The sequence below is a fragment of the Ceratotherium simum genome, chromosome 21 (genome assembly GCF_057802395.1).
Source record: "Ceratotherium simum simum isolate JZ-2026a chromosome 21, ASM5780239v1, whole genome shotgun sequence".
Taxonomy (NCBI): Eukaryota; Metazoa; Chordata; class Mammalia; order Perissodactyla; family Rhinocerotidae; genus Ceratotherium; species Ceratotherium simum.
The window spans coordinates 841022-858875 of record NC_141920.1 but is presented as its reverse complement, the minus strand read 5'-3'; the positions used below and the strand labels follow the sequence as shown (position 1 = coordinate 858875).

At 65.1% G+C, this 17854-nt stretch overlaps 1 protein-coding gene across 1 annotated transcript; it reads right to left on the bottom strand.

Moving 5' to 3' along the window:
* Positions 1-295: 295 nt before the first annotated feature.
* CHRNA4 (cholinergic receptor nicotinic alpha 4 subunit) lies at positions 296-14882 on the bottom strand. Its single transcript, XM_004430199.3, has 6 exons — positions 13571-14882; positions 12187-12338; positions 8695-8739; positions 8195-8304; positions 4120-5494; positions 296-716 (listed from the first exon to the last, which is right to left on the bottom strand). Exons 1-6 carry the CDS (start codon positions 14196-14198, stop codon positions 591-593), a joined length of 2436 nt encoding a protein of 811 aa, XP_004430256.2. The 5' UTR covers positions 14199-14882; the 3' UTR covers positions 296-590.
* Positions 14883-17854: the final 2972 nt, after the last annotated feature.

Genomic DNA, 17854 nt, shown 5'->3' with positions numbered 1-17854 from the left:
CTGATTTACCCAGAACAAAAGAAAGGCCCTGCCTGGACCCCCCCAGCCAATGAGATCCAAGGGTTTGCTGACTCGCCTCTGCGGGGGTCTGAGGGAGCAGGCCTGGGGACCCCACCCCCGGGGTGGGAGCTGGCCAGGCCCCGGCTCAGGCCTAGGCCTCCAGGACCCCACAGGGATGAAGGGCATTTGGGGCTGAGCGGGGCTGGAGGTTGTGGCCCTGGGACAGTGGGGCTGCTGGGACGACTGCTGAGAGAGCGGGCAGGTGCGCATCTGGACAGGAAGCCACGTGTCGCCATGCTCCGGGTAAACTTTAATGAGACTCAGGCAGTGACACCGCCCTACAGACGAGAACAGGCCTCTACCAGCTGCCCCTCCAGCCTGGCGTCTCTGGGGCAGGTCCCAGCAGGGCCGAGCCAGCATCGACTCCCCCAGGGGGCAGCGGCTCTGTCTGAGGCCGTCTCACAGCAGACGGAAGACGGGGGACAATGCAGCCAATGGCGTGACCCCACAGTGTGGAGAGCCAGGCACAGACCCCTGCAGACGCTGCCCCTGTCCTGCAGGTGCCTGGGCCACACCCGGCCTCCGTCCTCCTAGATCATGCCGGCCAGCCAGGGAGGCAGGAAGAGGCCCGCGGTGCCCAGCAGGCAGACGATGATGAACACCCAGAGGAAGATGCGATCGATGACCATGGCCACGTACTTCCAGTCCTCCTTCACCTGCGAACACAGACGAGGTCACTCCCAGCTCATCACCCTCAGGCCTCACATGCAGCAGGGACCTCCCAGAACCTGGTGCTTCACGTGGCAGGTTCTGCATTTCCTATCCTTGCCCCGAGGTAACCAGGGTCATAAGCACACACCTGTATGAGGTGACAAGTGGGGGTGCACAGAGAAATGACCTGTCCCGCTGAAATGTGGGGCTGGAAATACGATGGGCTGCAGACGGGTCAACGACCTGTTAGGGGCCAACATCCCCGCCGCTGAGGGAGACGGGTTTGGCGCTGTGGCCCCAGCTGACCTCACCTGCCTGGCAGGGGGCCTGAGCTCCAAGGAGTTGGGGACAGTGAGGGTCTTGGAGGAAGCAGGGTCCAGGCCATTTCACGGGAAATCTGCTCTCAGCTTGCCAAAGCTGAAGGGGCACCGTGGAAACCATCAAGAGCATCTCCCATTTTGCAGACGGGCAAGTGGGGCCCAGAGAGGGGTTGCCCACACCCCTGGTCGTGCAGGGCAAGGGCCAGGAGCATCTGGGTAACGGGGGCCTGACCTCTAATAAGAACCCCCAGGGTGGGGTGGACAATGCCCCAAGAGCAACGGCTGAGGCCCGACTCCCCTCCACTCCTGCACCCCCTGCCCCATGGGCAAGTGCTCATGGGCCAGCTGCCCACGTGGCCCAAGGCCCCTCATGGGTCAGCAGGCTCTCTCAGCTATGTCCCTAAAGTCTCTCGAGGGTGAGGGGCACATGCAGAGGTGGGAGTAGCCCCAGGTGCTGCGAGCAGGCTCCAAGCGGGGCGGAGCTGCCAGGGCGCAGGGCTCCACGGAGGGCTGAGGTGGGGGACCGCAGGCTTTAGGTGCGATCCCGGATGCCAAGGCCGGGGACGGGCAGTGAGGGCCAATCACGAAGCAGTCTGACCACATCACCTGCTCACTTGGACCTGATGAGGAAGGTACTGTCCCGTCTACAGGTGGGGACACTGAGGCACAGGCAGCTAAGGACAGGCCACGGTTCCACATCTCTGAGTGGGGCAGACCCCCGCCAGGCCGCTCCACGGTCCCGGCTCCTGACCCCACGCCACAGCCTCAACCTGGGGCTGAGCAGGAGTGGCCCCTGCCCTGGTGACCCCAGGAGCAAGGGTGCAGGGAGGCGGATGCAGCGCCCCGGCCAGGCCTCAGTGGGTCCTGAGTGGGCAGCCTGTTGGCGCTTGAGTGATTGGAAAGGATGCAGCCCCAGGGCCCAGGCCAGCTGGGCACTAACGGTCCGAGAGGCCTGGGGAGGGGGCAGGACTCAGTGGCCTACTTCGGGGGCATCGAGGGAAGAGGGTTCTTCATTGCGGTTGTCTGGTCTGATTCTTTAAGTAATCAGAGACGTCCTGATGGTTTTAAACCAGTTGAAAAGCCATGTTTATTAACAGGAAACCTGAGAGCAAACAGGGTCACTTATAAATAAAGAGTTGGCCGGCCCCTCGGTGTAGCCCGCGCCTCATCCTGCTCTGTCTTTCATCTCTCCGCTCTGTGCTCGGACCAAGGATGAAACGCTTTCACAGACCAAAGCCGCCCTGATCCTCATCCCAGGTCCCTTCTTGTGAAGTGCCTCGCTCCCCAGAGCCAGGCACTCAGAAACCAGAACCAGGTCGCCGCAGCCGGAACGCGCTGCAGATGGAGGGCGTGGGGCTGAGGAGCCCGGCCCTGGCTGACTGCGCCACCTGACCGCCGGATTCCATTACATTTCCCATTCCACTTCTGAAGGCGTCAGCCGCTCAGACCCACACGTCACGTCATCACGTCCTCACAGTGGGGAGCTGTCTCGTCTCAAGAGCTGGCAGCAAAACGCAGTCCCAGAGCCGGCTTCTCCCAAGCCAAACTTTCTGGAAACCTCCAGAATGGCTGCATAGCCTCTTGGGATTCAGTGGGGTGACTGTGGGAAACTGACTCACTCGCTTCTCGGGAGTATAGTACATGGGCCCGAGGCCCTACTTCCTTTCCAGGGCTCGCTCAGCTATGGGGACAGACGGTCCCCAGAGATCGCACGTGTCTGATAAACCATCTCAGGCCAGAACTCAAGGAGGCAGCGACCCTTCAGAGCAGGCAGAGGGAGCGAGGAGCTGGCGATGAGACGAGGGTCGGGGAGAGGGAACAGCTGCATAACACCCACCCTGGGGTCTCTGTCCTGGGCAGCGGCAGGCACCAGCCGGCACAGGACGAAGCTGACGCAGGGCAAGGTGGATGCAGCACCCCCGATGCTGGGCCCCACGTTGAGCAGCAACTAACGGACGAGCAGAACGACCGCGGTGGGCAGCGCCCTCCCCCTGCCCACCTGTGTTCTGGGCCCGCCCTCCCTCCCTCTGCCCATGCTCTGAACTGGGGGCTCCACCATCAGCCTGGACCCATGCTCACAGGCGCCCTGAGATGCGGCCGGCAGAGCCTGGGACTCAGGGAGCAGCCTCACCGCCCTCCCAGCTCCACGGGGTCTCCCACATCTGAGCCGGGCCCCCCGGTCCCTGTGACCCCACACGTGACAGACAAGCAAATGCCTGCAGAAGGAAAGAGGAACTTTCCCTGGTGGTGGGGGTTCGGGCAGAGTTGGCCCAGGACTGGCCGCTGGCCACCGGCTGGGGGCCTGGGCACGTCACGTAACCTCTCGTACATGAACTGGCTACCGTGGGCGTGGGACCATCCCGTCTCGGGGCTGACACCTGGCAGAGGGACTCGGGACGTCCTTAGACCTCCCTCCATCCACGCTGGTGAATGAGGTGCCCCTCCCCCAGTGTTCCCAGACATACTTGCTCTCGAATACCGGCTCTCTGGGGTCCCTGGTTCCTGCACAGCCTAGCGGCTGGGCCAGCGTTACCCCCACACAACTCTGTGCTCCCTCTCCCCAGCTTGGCCCAAGGGGCAGGGCAGTGTACCCCTCTCCTCTCGCCCATCTCCTTTTAGCCCCTCGCCCCAACCCAGGGCCCAGACTCCCCCAGTCCTCCAGGGCTACCCAGCGCCTCCCCAGGGTCCCACAGGGAGGGGAGCACACCGGGGCCTGGGTCAGAGGAAGGAGCTCACCAGGCAAGGGTGGTGCTAGCAGACCCCTCCCTGCCGCCTGCAGGCTCCCTGTGTCCTGAAACCCAAAAGGGACGCTCCCATGATCCCCTCCCCGCTAGCCACTCTGGGCCACCTGCCCCAGCTCCAGCTCAGGGACACCAGGCCGGTACTGGAGGTGGGGGAAGGGGAGAGGGACAGGGTGGGGCTCGGGCTGCCGTGGGCCCCAGTGCTCAGCAGCCGGGTCTGGGCCCTGGTTTCTGGACTTTTCACCGGCCACGCCCTCCCGCAGAGTGGAGAGGGAGGCAGAGCACCTGCTCATCCCCTTGGGGCCTGGGGTGGGGCACCTCTGGACGCACCCACGGGCAGGACTCACCGAGAAGTCTGTGTCTTCCGCCTTCAGGTGGTCTGTGATGTACTGGACGCCCTCGACCGCCCGCATCAGGGCTGGCGACAGTGGCAGGTGCCGGGGCGGCGCTCTGGTGCCGCGGGCTTTGAGCATGGCGTTTGGGGACTCCGCGGGTGGCTCCTTCTTGCACTTGCATTTGCACGGAGAGGCCTGGTCTGGGACGGGGAGCTCGGCGGAGGTGGCCTTCAGAAGAGTAGGGGAGCTGGCCGCCGGGCCCTCGGCCTGGGAGGCAGTGTTGTCCCGGGGAACGCTGTACTGGATGCTCCGCGACCGGCACCGGACACCGCCTCCCGCTTCCCCGGGGCTGGACATGTGCTGGACACTCAGGGACCTGGCTTTGGCAAGCCCTGGGGCCCAGGTGCTGGTGGGTGGGCAGCAGGGGCCCGGCGAGGAGCAAGGGCTGGCTTTCTCGGCCTCTGAGGGCTGCAGAGCAGGGACCTGGTCTGAGGGCGACTTGCAGGCAGGCTGTGGCTTGACCGTCTGGTCCAGGGGGCCGCAGAAGGACGGAGTGGGCGAGGGACCCTGGCTCCAGACTTCGTTCACGAAGTTGGGCTCCCGCTCGGGCTCGGGCCAGAAGCGCGGGGCACTGGCCATCTTGTGCATGGACTCGATGAGCCGCCTGCAGTTGTCCTTGACCACGGACGGCCGCTTCATGAAGAGCAGGCGCGGCACGACGTCCAGGAAGACCCGGCGGACCCAGGCGGGCATGGTGTGCGTGCGCGGGGAGCGGTGGTGGACGTTGAGCACGAAGACGGTGATGATGATGGAGAGCGTGACGAAGATCATGGTGAAGAGCAGGTACTCCCCGATGAGCGGGATGACCAGCGAGGTGGACGGGATGATCTCGGTGATGAGCAGCAGGAAGACAGTGAGCGAGAGCAGCACGGAGATGCAGAGCGTGATCTTCTCGCCGCACTCGGAGGGCAGGTAGAAGACGAGCACGGTGAGGCAGGAGATGAGCAGGCAGGGGATGATGAGGTTGATGGTGTAGAAGAGGGGCAGGCGCCGGATGACGAAGGAGTAGGTGATGTCCGGGTAGACCTCGGCACAGCACTCGTACTTCCTGGTGTTGTAGGTGCCCACGGCGTCCACAATGACCCACTCGCCGCTCTCCCAGAAGTCCAACTGGTCCACGCGGCCATGCATGCTCACCAGATCGATCTTGGCCTTGTCGTAGGTCCAGGAACCGAACTTCATGGTGCAGTTCTGCTGGTCGAAGGGGAAGAAGGTGACGTCGATGCTGCAGGAGCTCTTGTAGATGGCGGGGGGCGTCCACTGCACTCGCCCGTCATGGAAGAGGTGGGCCTTGGTCAGGTGGGTGACTGCAAAGTCCCCGTCCGCGCTGGGCAGCAAGAGAGAAGGGGTGAGGCCACGGACACCCGCAGCCCCAGCGCCCGGCTCTCAGGCCCCCGTTCGCCCGCCACACACATACTCCCGCCTCACGGGTGAGCGAAGAGAGGACAGGGTCAGGCGGGGCTGGGCTGGCAGCCGTGGCACCTCACTCGCCCACCTGCCTCAGCGTGGCCACCCTACACTGGGGGCGCACATGGATGGAGACCATCTAAGCGGCCTCACGTGCCTAACACACAAGCTTGCTGGTGACAATGACGGTGACTGTTTAGGGGCTGGGGCAGGGACTGGGGCCCCTCCGCCCACCTGGCCGTCCTTGCCACATCGAGGGCCCCAGAGGCAAAAGTGGCCCCTGGGCACCACACCGCAGACTGCAGAACCTTGCAAGGCCTCCCAGACTGACGCCTCGTCCCCCGCTGGTCACCCCCGGGGGCTGGGCGGTACCCTGGGTGACACCCGTCAGGCCGCCTTCACGTGCTCCGGACCGCGCATGCCGGCGACATGGACCACTCTCTGGGCTGTCTCCCCTTGTAACCCCCCTGACTCAGACGCAGGAAGGACCCCCTCCCTGCACAGGGAGGACCACGGCCCATGGAGGCAAAGACGGGCCCTGGCCGCCCAAGTGGGACGTGAAGCCCAGCCCCTGGTTGTCGGCCCTCCTGCCTTTCCCTCGGCCTCGGGGGTGTTGGTGCCACGTCCACAGCCCAGGGTGGGGGACACAGTGAGGGGCTGCCGTCCCTGACCCCTCTCCTGAGGGCAAAGCGCCCAGCTTGCAGCCCTGGGCTTCTCAGACAGAGACGTCTGCCTCTTTCTCCAAGAGGATGCCCACAGGTGGGGCGTGCCACACAGGCACATTGTGCGGTGAGCCAGCCGGCTCCTGGGAACTCAGGGACACCTGCAAGCAGCCCCCCGTGAGCCCTGGTCTGCTCCTGCAGTCAGCTGCACTCAGCTCTGATGCCCGCCCCTCCACAGTGGTAAGTGCCTGCTCCCGAGTCTGGTCCCGGTGTGGAACCTGGGCCATGGTGGGCCATTCTCTTGGCCTCAGTTTCCCCACAAGGCCTGGGTCGCCTGACTGTGGGTAGAGACCACAGACAGGCAGAGGCAGCAGCCATCCCCAAACCCCTTGGGGCAGGCCCTGCTGCTTCAGCTCTGAGACGCTGAGGGGGAACCTCTCCACGGCCCCACGGAAGCCCCACTGACGGCGCGCTGGTCTCAGCACCACGGAGGGTGGCACGGCCACCACATGTTCCTCGGGCACAGCGGCTGAGTCGGAGAAGCTGCCCGGACCCTCTGCTCATTCCCACTCTCTGCTTCCTTTCACACCCACCCCCTTGGGTCTTGGAGGTGCCCCGCTCCACAGCGCACCAACCACTGTCTCCCTGCACCAGGCAGGGCGCTGAGCGGGGGCCCCACGAAGGCTGGGGTGGCTGGGGGACTCCAGGGCTCATGGTTAAGACCAGGCGGCTTGCGGAGAGCAGAGAACCTGCCCTGCGGGGGGAGCAGCACTGTGCCCCTCCACTCCCGGAGCCAACCCCCTCTTAATGCATCCCCCGAAAACCGTCTCCGAGCTCCTTCACGAGCGGCCGCCCTTCCCGCTGCCGTTACTGGAGTCAATTAAGTTGGAAGAGAAGCCCAACGATCCTTAATCAAATAGCCACGTTTGTAGGTCAGGCCCGACGCCCAGGGCCCTTGAAGGGGCTTTGTGCCGGAGCCCCCTGGGGTCTGGCGGTGGGGAGGGCAGGAGGCCTGGACAGCTGGCTGGGACTAAGTGCTTCCATTTGCTTTATTTGTACGTGTTGTGGGAGCCGCTGCCACCCAGGCCTGAGCCTGAGACCAGGGAATCCCACCCGGATTCAGCTCAGAGCAGCTGGCCCAGGGATGACACAGCAGTGACACGGGGACACGGGAGGATGTCGGGCTGCCCCTGGCTCAGGGACACCCAGCGAGGGTCCTGGGAAAGGACAAGTCTGAGCCCACCATCTGCCTGCAGAGCCTGGCTCCCGGCACAGAATAACTATCTCCATGATCAGATTTCAGCTCAGCCTCCGGGAGCTGGGACTGGTTCAGCCACGGGCTTTGTTTGCTCAGGAATGTGACAAGGCAGCCGGGGTTTGGGGACTTGCGGTGACGTCTGTGCAAGGGAGGGTGTGAGAGCACCGATGAAAGGCAGGGGAAGGAGTGGGGGCAGCGGGCTGAACCAGGGCAGCCAGTTCTGGGAGCTTCCTCGCCCCTTTCGAGAGCACCACGCGCCTCTAGACTGTGCTTCCAGAAATGAAGTGAGGGCCTGGCAGGGGACACCTGCCCTGGCCAGGGACTGATTCTGACAGTGACTCCAGCCCGAGGGGAGCAGCTCTGGGGTCTGCAGTCATGGGGGCTCTGACCCCCTTCCCCTGCCCCCGGGAGAGAGACGAGGCCCAGGGCTGGTCTGGCAGGGATGGAGCCCCCAGGTGCCACGCCACACTCGCCCCTCTGTCTCCTCCACACTTTGCTCACCGGTGGCTTGCCCCCCAGACTCCCAACGCCCTCCTTTGCTCCCTCGTCCCCTTTCTGGCTCCACGGGCCGGCTCGCGAGGGTGGGGCCCAGACACACCACCCGCCTCTTGCTCACACGGCCTTGGCAGGACCGCCTGGCTGGGGCACGGCTCCATGCAGTCACCTGCCACCCCTGCCCGCTAAGCCCCCTGGGGCTCACTTGTTGTAGAGGACGATGTCCGGCCGCCAGATGAGCTCAGAGGGGATGCGGATGGAGGTCACATTCTCATAGTCTGCGGGGTCCCAGCGCAGCTTATAGTCATGCCACTCCTGGGCAGGGGACAGGAGAAGGCCACAGGCAGTGAGCGGGAGGGGTGGCGTGGGGGAGGGGCAAGGGGGTGGGAGAGGGGTGAAGGGGTGGGAGAGGCAGGAATGGGGGAGGGGTGAGGGGGCAGGAGAGGGGGCTGGGATGGGGAGGGGCAGGGTGGGAGAGGGGGCTGGGATGGGGAGGGGTGAGGGAGATGGGGAGGGGCAGGGATTGGGGATGGGCAGAGATGGGGAGGGGGCGGGGCAGGGGAGGGAGGGGGTGAGGAGAGTGGGAGGGGGGCAGGGATGGGAGAGGGGACAGGGACAGGGACAGGCAGGGATGGGGAGGGGGTGAAGGGGTGGGGGAGGGGGCAGGGACAGGGGAGGGCAGCAGGGGGATCCTCTCCCACTCACTTGCTTCACCCACACATTTGTCGTCATCATCTGGTTCTTCTCGTCCTAGGACACAAAGGAGGGGAAGGGAGGTCAAGATCCCCTCGGTAACGGGACACGTCTCTCCCTGGCCCTGAGTGTCCTTACCCACAAAGATGAGCCAAGGCTGAACACGGGGAGTGGGCAACCTTAGGAGGGAATGAGCACCTCATCCCTGGAGGCAACCAAGCCCAGGATGGCAGTCCCGAGGGGCTGGGGGATGTGGGGGCTGGGGGATGTGGGGACAAGGCCCTCTGAAGCTTTCCAGAAGGAAAGTGGGGACAGGTCTGGCCAACTTCACAGGCAGCCGGGCCCTGCCCTCCCCAGCTCAGGACAGGAGGCAGCTCCCAGGGCTCCTAGGCTGCGGGAAGAGCAGCCGGCCTCCTGGACAACCCTGCCGGCCCCAGCCTACCTGCTTTGCTCCCTCCCAGCTGGTCGGGCAGCCCCTCTGCAGATGGGCCCCAGGTGAGCAGGCACCTGCCCCCTCCTGCTGCCACCAAAGCCACCCGGGTACACACGGGGCCCCACTCGCTGGCCAGGCTGGCCCCTAGCCAACTGCCCCTCTGGGACCCGAGCCTCAGGCCCTGGAGGTGGACAGGTGAGGCACTGGATCCGGTGAGACGGACCCGACTGGTTCCATCTCCAGGTCACTGGGCGGCCACCTGTCCAGGTGAGACGGGCTGGACCATACTGCCCCCCTCCCTGCGGTCTCCACCCCCTTTATTCCCTACTGGTTCACGGGGGACAGGCGTCAGACGCATTCCTGCTGAGGGGCGACAGGTGAGACCTGTCCTCTGCCCAGTCAGATCCCAGCACAGGCCAGAGACTTCTGGAGAAGAACGCCGGGCTCCTGCAGGGACGCAGGGGTCTTTGGGGACAGGAACCCCCAGGGTCCTCACACCCCACTCTGGGTGCTGAATGCCGACCTCTGGGAGCCACGGCCACACCCCAGCCCACTTGGGACCCACTCTGGAGGGGAACTGGGCTGCACGGCTGGCTCCTTGCCCAAGGTTTGGGGTGGGGTCCTCAGCAGCCAATGGGAGGATCCCCTCAGAGAGCACGATGCCCATGGGGACCCGAGGGGTGAGGGCTCTTCCCCTGGGGAAAGGGGGCAGGACCCGGGGCGCAGGGTGTTGGGGGCAGGGCCTGAGCAAGGTTCTTCCCACCCTCTGATGGCTTTTCCTCATCCACCTTTTTCCTCATCCACCCAGCCCAGGGACACACGAGGCCATCAGGAAAGACTGCTGAAGCCAAAGAACAGCACCCCAGTGCCTAGACCAGGGTCAGGGTGAGCCTTGTGTCCTTAAGGCACAGGCCTGACCGCCTCCCCCTCCTGCTTCCCCCAGGGGACACGCCCCTGTCCTCCAGTTCTGGGAGAGGGGACCTTGTCCCCTGCCAGCTCCAGGCACCACCCCTGGTCCTGCTCTCTTGAGGGGCCACCTGGGATGGGCCACCTGGGATAGGCCACCCAGCTGCCTGAGCAGGACCCCCCTGAAAGGACGCTGAGGAGTAAGTGCGGCCTGAGCAGGGCCCAGAGCCTGGCGCCTGGATGCAACATCGCAGGACCTCAGCAGGGAGCCTCGCACCGCCACGCCCTGCCCGGCTGGCCGCAGTCCTGCCCTGCCCTGGGGGACAGCCTGCCCCTGCTCTGCCCCAGGCTCACAGCGAGCTCAAGGTGGCAGGGCCTCACCTCCTCCCCGGGTGCCCTCCCAGCCCACGTGCTGTCCCCCCAGCGCCCGCGTGAGGTATATTCACAGCACGCAGCATCAGCCCAGGGTCCAGAAGGCGCCCAGGGATTTCTCAGGCTCCTCTGCAGGCGTGAACTCACACACCCAAGCAGTCCCTGCCCAGACACAGGCCTGCAGCAGATACAGGAGCCCCGCAAGGGGACGGGCGGAGAGTGGCCCAGACACGGGGCAGCCCCTTCCACAAACGTGGCCACAGGCCTCGAGCCAGCAACCAGGGCTCGGGCGAGGACGGCTCACCAGCACACACGCGTGTGCGGGCGTGGCCTCAGCCAGGTCTGGTGCCGACAGCAGAGCCTGCCTGGTGCTGCCTGGGGCCTCGGGCAGGTTCCTCACAGGCTTGGTGTGCTCCGGGCCTCAGTCTCTCCTGGGCAGACTGGGGAGAGGTGGTGGTGTGGGGAGCCATGAGCGAGCCCCAGAGAGCTCAGGTAGGAGGCCGGTCGTGATGCAGCCGACCTGGAACCGTGAGCGGCAGCCAAGGGCTGCCTCTGCCAGCCACCACCCTGGACCGTGTTTGCAAACCTCAGCGGGTTCGTGAACTCTGCGTATCTCGCGTTGCCTTCTGGCTACACCCCAGCTGGGGGCACTTTACAGGAAGCCTTCAAGGATCAGTTCCAGGATGCCTGAGGGCACAAGCCTGGACACGACTGAGGACAGGACAGACTGACCGGGTCTCCCTGCTAACGGGGCCCAGGCTCAGCTCTTTCTGTCCATCTGAACGTGGCCACAGGCCCTCCTACCTCCCGAAGCCCCTCAGATGTGGTTGCTCAGCCTGAGACACTGCAGCTGTGCCCATCCCATCTCACAGCGGAGAAGATGGAGCAGCCAAGGTCACCCTACGTGCATGGCACCAGCCTGGAGCCAGGGCCTCCAGACCCCAAAACTGAGTGGTTCCTCCCCTCACCAAGCCGACTCAAGGTTGGGGTCCTGGCAGGGGAGTGCGGTGGGCATTTGGGGACATCTACGGCTCCGTGCAGCTGGACGCATTCCAGCTCCCTCCCTGGAACCAGAGCCGGCTGGATCTTAGCGTGGAAACTCAGTGGGCCCTGGGCCTCCTTACAGACAGCGAACCAGGCTCCCAGAGGCCCCTCCCCACCAGGCCGGAGCCCACACTGCAAGGCTCCTGGCCGTGCACCCACCACCCAGTCAGATCACACCCGAGGATGGGCCCCCGCCCCTCCAGAGCTGTGGCCACTTGGAGGCTGGACCCCCAATGTCTTCCCAGCAGCTCCTCAGTCCCTAACCAGGAAGGTAGACACCCCACACCTGTCCGAGACTCGCCGGAACCCTGCATTGCAGGCCGCTGGGCAATGGGGTCTCCCGGACCAGGTGGGGTCAGGTGCTGCCCGGGCACTGCAGAGCCTGCCCCTACCCCACAGAGGCATTTGCTGCTCTCTGCTTCTGAAGGTGACAGCCCCGACCCGCTGCTGAACCCTGGCCTTTGGGGTTTCTGTGGGGGGGGGGGGACACAGGGCCTGGGGCACAGTCGCACAGAACCACGTTACTCCCGGACTCCAGACAAGGGCGTATCTGTGGGGGTCGGGCGCGACACACACAGCCACGTGGAGCGCCGATGGCGGTCCTCCCAGCTCACCCAGCCTCCCCCGGCCCCGGGGCCTCCTCCAGGACCAGCCTCCTCGCAGACAGGGTGCTCCCTTCAGAGTGACCCTCTAGGCCACATGTGACAGCCAAGGCCCAGAGCTCCCCGCTCCCCACCCCTGGCACCTACCACGTCAATGAGCTGGGCGATGGACAGGCCGAAGTGGACAAGGACCACATCTGAGATGTTGGCCACGGGCCGGGACCACTTGTTGTAGCCAGAGAAGAGTTTCTTCAGCAGCCGTTCCTCCGCGTGGGCCCGGGTCTCCACATGGCTGCTCACTGTGGGGGCAGGCAGGCATGCAGCTCAGGGGTGGAGAACGGTGGCCTCCAGGCTGCCCCCTCCGGCCTCATGCCAGACCATGCTCAGCCACCCTGGCTTCCTTCTGGTACCTCACTGCACATTCCTCCCACCTCAGGACCTTTGCACATGCTGCCTGACTCCTGGCCTCAGTCTCTCCTCTTCACGGGGAGAGGCTGTATCTCCAGCTACTGACAGAGTCCTGAGAGCCTTGCCTCCAAGCACTGGCAGGGGTAACGGCAGGACAGGACGCCAGGGGGCAGAGGGCATTGGGGGCAGGCCCAGGTGGGGACAGAGAAAGGGGAATGAGGGCTGGCGGCTGAGAGCCTGCTTCCTGTGGCTGCTGCAGCAACTCGACTCACTCCCCAGAAGAAATCCCCTGACGCTTAAGGGGCATTTAAGTGCCTATCTGGTCTTGGATGGACACACAGACTGTCCTCCATGAAGGAGTCTGGGGTGAGCCCCCACTCTGCTGCCTGGGGAGAGGCCCTCTCATTGGGCTCAGCCCCATCGGCCAGTCTGTGGTCTGAGGCCTCCCTGCCTCTCCCGGGTACTGCACTGGTGCCATGGCATCCTGAGGTGGTTGGGGAGGGGGCAGGAGACCCCTGCTCCCTCCTCCTCTCAGCGAGGTCCTGCTCATCTGCGAGCCACAAACATGACCTTAGGAGGGGTTCACAAGCTCCCCTGGGATCAGTCCTAGATCCTCAGGGCTGCCCAGGGGGTGGGAGGGGAGGGGGGTGGAGGGGGCTGGAACTTCCCCTGTCCCAGGGAACCGAGGGGGGGGGAGTAGAAAAGGTGCCTATGAGGTGCCACTAAGGGCAGAGGCCACCCCTCTGATCCCTCAAACCAGGAGCAGGCACCGGGATGTCTGTAGGGAAATTTGGCCGGCTGGATGAGGGGGGTTGGGGGGAGATGGGCCCCGCCTCTCTCCACCCAAGTTGGAGCGTCTGGGTCCAGCTCCTGAAACAGCAGCCCGCACCCCACCCAAACCCTCTCCTCCCATTCGCGGGCGGGTTAACTCCTTCCGTGCCGGGCTCAGCCCTCACCGCATGACAGCCTTTGCGTCTCGGGGGTGGAGGAGCCTCCGCGGCTGTACCATTGCGCGCACCCGCGGCTTGGCACCGCAGCCAGGAGCCTCTCCTCCTCTGGCTCCGGAGGTCCGGGGCCGCCTGAACTGAGCGAAAGAGGGCCCGTCCAGCGCCTCGAAACTTACCGGGCAGGAGGCTGACCCCCAGAAGCAGCAGCAGCGGCGGCGGCAGCAGCAGCGGCGTTGACGCCCCCGGGCCGCCGAGCTCCATGGCGCACCGAGGGGGCTCTAGACGCGGGCAGCTCCCGGCTCCGCCTCGCCCCCGCTCCGAGGCCCGCGCGCACCCAACTTCATGCCCCCCGCGCCGCGCGGGCTGCTCCGTCCGCCGGGCCTGGCTCGGCCGCTCCTCCCGCGGGACGCGGCGGTGGAGACCGGGCCCGGAGCACGGGGCTGTGGGCTCAGCGGCGCGGCCCCGCCCGGACCTGCCCGCCTCCAGCCGGCGAGGAGGAGGGGGAGGGGGGAAAGAGGAGGAAGCAGGAGGGAGGGCGAGGACTCTAGTGGAGGAGGAAGGGGGGGCAGACCACGCGGCTGGAGGGGGCTGTGCTCGGCCGGCGTGGGGGCGAAGTTTCCCTTGTCCTCTCGGGGCTGGGGACGTCACGGGTGGGAGCCCCGTGGTCACTGCATGGGACTGAGGGATCCCGGCACCGGTCTGGTTTCCGGACCACGAGACACTGACCTCCACCCTGGAGGCGGGGCGCGCACCCAGGTCTCCAGGTGCGAGCAGGGGGCCCCGCACACGTCTGGTTAACTCCATCACCCCCGCGCCGCTTTGCCGTTGGAAATCACAAGTCCCTGGTCGTCTTCCCCGGCGAGGCGTTCAGGAAAGAGCCCACCCCGCGTCAGCCTGTCCCCGGCGAACCGGGAAGCGTCCACTGGGAGCCCAGGCCCCGCGGCCCGCCTGTCTGGGGAGAGGGAAGGACCCTGACGCCCCCTCCCCGGGCGAAGCCGCCTCCAGGTCCGGCCTGGGGCCGGGGTCCGCAGCCCTGCGAGCCGGTGGACTGCGCGGGCGTGAGGGCCGCCCCCCATCCCACTCGCCGTGGGCAGAGGCTGGGAGGCGGCCGCGGAGGGTCTGGGTCCGGGTGCTAGGAGAACAGACCGCAGCGCCCGGGACTGGTCTTGAACAGCATCTGCGCCGGGGGCCCTGGCGGGGGCTCCGCCTGAGGTGGGCCGAGGTGGCCGCCGCCGAGCAGCAGGTGCTCGGAGGAGGGGACGGGAGGGGCCGCTCCGCACTGTGGAACTTGAGCTACGGCGAGGAGAGGGCGCCGCTCGGCAGAAACCGGGACCCGCGGCCACCCCTGCGCGCCGCGACCCCCGCGCCCCAAACGGAGAATTGGGGTCCCGGCTGCGGGCGGAGGAGGAGGGGCTGGAGCTGTCTCTGCGCTCCCCTGGCGTCCGCACCCCGCCCCTGAGGGAGCAGAATGCCGGTCACGAGCCCCCTCGGTCTCCGGGACCCGACACAGGCTACGCTGAGAGTAAGAGGCGTGGGTCAAGGCGGCAGCTTCCGCCAGCGATGGCCCCTGCCCCTCCTCATCTCCTCCTACCCCCTTCCCATCTCCCCTCCCCCATCTCCCCTTGCACTCTACTCATCTCCTCTCCTGCCCCCTCCTCCTCATCTCCCTCTGCCACCTCCCGATCTCCCCTCCCCCATCTCCCCTGCCCTCTCATCTCCTCCTGCCGCCTCCTCATCTCCGCCCTCCCCATCTCCCCCGCCCCCTCCTCATTTTCCCTCCCCTATCCCCTCTTCTCCATCTTCCCCTTTCCCCCCATGTCCCCTACCCCCAGCCCACAGCACTCTGGCTCTCACACCTGCTCTGAGGCCTCCAGGGGCTCTTCTCACAAGGGCTCTCTGCTCCCAAGCACACAGCTTTCAAAATGCTGGGCCCTGAGAAACAGCCAGTCCCAGCAGTGATGTTCGTTCCCAGTCTGTGGGCTTCCCAGACGCTGGCCCAAGCTGTTGAGACACGTGGACTCCTTGAGCTCCCACAACACCCCTATGAGGTGGGTTCTTGTGTCCCGATGAAGAATGGAGGCACAGCAAGGTTAAGCCACATGCCCAGATCACGCAGCCAGTAGTGGGATTCCAACCCAGGCCACCTGGCTTCAGGATCTGCACCCTGGCTTCCTCCTGGCCTCAGGCATAGCATGTCCCAGGGCTGGCCTGTGCCCCTACTGAGAGGATCTCCCCCATGGACCCCATGCTCTGTCCTTTCCTGGAGCCAAGGGAAGCTTGTCGTCTAGGAAACCTCCTGGACTGCCAGCCCCAGTGCATCGCCCTGCCTCAGGCCACCCCACAGGGCTGGAGCCTGGTCTGGCTTGTGTCCTATTTCCGCAAGCAGGCCGAAGTCTCTCCAGGCAGGACCCCTGTCCCCGTTCCTCCTTCTCAGCCAAGACCCCCCCGCCCCCACAGTGTCAGACCCTGGGTTCCTCAGCATCTATTATGCCCCTTCCACAAGCCAGCCCAGTGCTAGGAACCAGAAGGTTCTCCAAGCTGGTTGGAGAGTCGGCCTGAACCAGGAGCTGGAGGACAGGCCCTGCCTGCTGCTACCTGGGTGCAGGGAGGGAGGAGGGCAAACCCGGCCGACCTCCTCATGTCACCCGGAGCCTCCCTCTCAGGAAGAGGACCCGGGGAGGGTGACAAGCGCCCGTGTCTCCAGGTGGGAGAGTGCTCGCAGCCTCCTCGTGTTCATGTCCTGTCTGCATGGGAAAGTCCCTCTTCCACGCCACCCCGGCACAATCGGGAGAGTGCCTTGCAGAGCTGATTCCACGCTCTTTTATGAGTAATAGAGGCCAGCTGTGCTCCAGGTCCCTTCTGGAAGCCTCTTCCCATGATCTCAGCATCCCTAGGAAGAGAGGGCACCGTTACACTCGCTTGGCAATCTAGGAAGGTGGGGGTTTGCCGCTGGCTGATGAAGTGATATCTGCCCGTCATCCTGGGGCACACTGATGCCTGTTGGAAATGAAGATGCTCCCACAGGCCTCTGCTTTTAGGCTCATCCCTCGGGACTTGTTAAAGTTGAGCACTCCTGCAAATGTTAGGCTGGAGTCAGAGGAGAGGGGGGTGTATGGTGAGCTAGGCCAATCTGTGAAGGCTTCCTGGAGGAAGGGGCACACGAGAAGGTAGCCCCGGGGACTGTGGACGTCCACCCATTGCCGTGCACAGGGAATCACCTAGGGAGTTTGCGTAAGCTCCAGATTCTGGCATCCCACCCTCAGAGACGACTATTCAGCCCCATCTGGCCATCTCCAGGCAACTCTGATGAGGAGCCTTCAGACTCAGAGCTGATTTGGCCCAAGGACCCCTGCAGAGGATCAGGCTGGCCCCCACCCCTGACCCCTGGCTGGGTGCTGGGCTTTCCCTGGGGCCACATCTGCATGGGGAGAGGCCCTGGGCTCTCAGCAGGAGCCACAGCAGCTGACAGGCTGAGTCAGCACTCTCTCCCGTTTCCCTTCACTTGGGCTCAAGCCTTCGAGATGGTGGCTCTCGATGGCCATTCCCACAGGTGAATTCAGCCAGAGATCCCAGCCGAGTCCAGCAGGCCTGTGTCTCCTGGCTCCTGAGGCTGGGCTGGGGTTAGTGCAGATCCTGGGGGCTCTGGCAGACACAGCCCTGAGGCCAGCGTGCACACCCTCACACACATCTGTGCAACCTCGCCTGGCTTCCCCCGCGGCTTTGCAAGATTAATCGTGTCTAACGCATTAATTTGCACAGCCCTCCCTCCCCACATGCGCTGGCTGGAAAGCACTTGTCACGGCAACCTAGTAATCATGACAGCCGCTGAATTAGATTCTTACTCCAGGCCTCTGGGCCCCTCCCTCCGGCTGCTCCTGAAACTGCTCTTTCAGAGGAAAGGAGAACCTCCAATCCACAAACGAGTCCCGCTTTGGGGCACAGGGGCCTTTGTGGCAGGAGCCGTGTCCTCTGAGGGTGGGGGCCGAGGCAGGGAATGATGTGGAGCAGGGTCCTCGAAGACCCTCCCCACACGCACCCCCCCAGCCAATGTCACGCCAACTCCAAAGCTGGTCACTGGCTGCCGTGGAAAGTCACCTCTGCGGGAGGGGCCCCTCCCTCTCCCTCCTGTGCTTGCCCTCCACCCTCCATCCTGTCCCAAGGACATTTCCATGGTAACCAGTTGTTGGATAAACAGTGATTTGAATTAAAGGTGGGAGCTTCAGCTGAGTGCCAAGTCTGAACTACACCAGGAGCAAGGACTCCACGTGGGGGCCGAGGGAGGCAGGCAGCAGGGACCGGCCACGGAGGGAACAGGAGGGGGCCCATCAGCACCAGGACCCAGTGGGGCTTTAGTGACCCACGGGAGCCATGGGCAGTGCTGGTGAGCTCAGCGGGGACACAGGAGTCCTGCCTGTACTCCCAACCCCTAGGGGACTTCCTCCTCCACCTTTTCAGCCAGG

What these genes read in the sequence shown, in the direction of transcription:
- CHRNA4 (XM_004430199.3), bottom strand. Translation starts at nt 14,198, where the DNA reads ATGGAGTTAACCAGACGTGTGCGGGGCCCCCTGCTCGCACCTGGAGAC. An exon ending in GACATCGTCCTCTACAACAA is followed by an intron (nt 5,495 to 8,194) that starts GTGAGCCCCAGG and finishes CTTGCTGCCCAG; the next exon opens with CGCGGACGGGGACTTTGCAG. An exon ending in CGGAAGACACAGACTTCTCG is followed by an intron (nt 717 to 4,119) that starts GTGAGTCCTGCC and finishes CTGTGTTCGCAG; the next exon opens with GTGAAGGAGGACTGGAAGTA.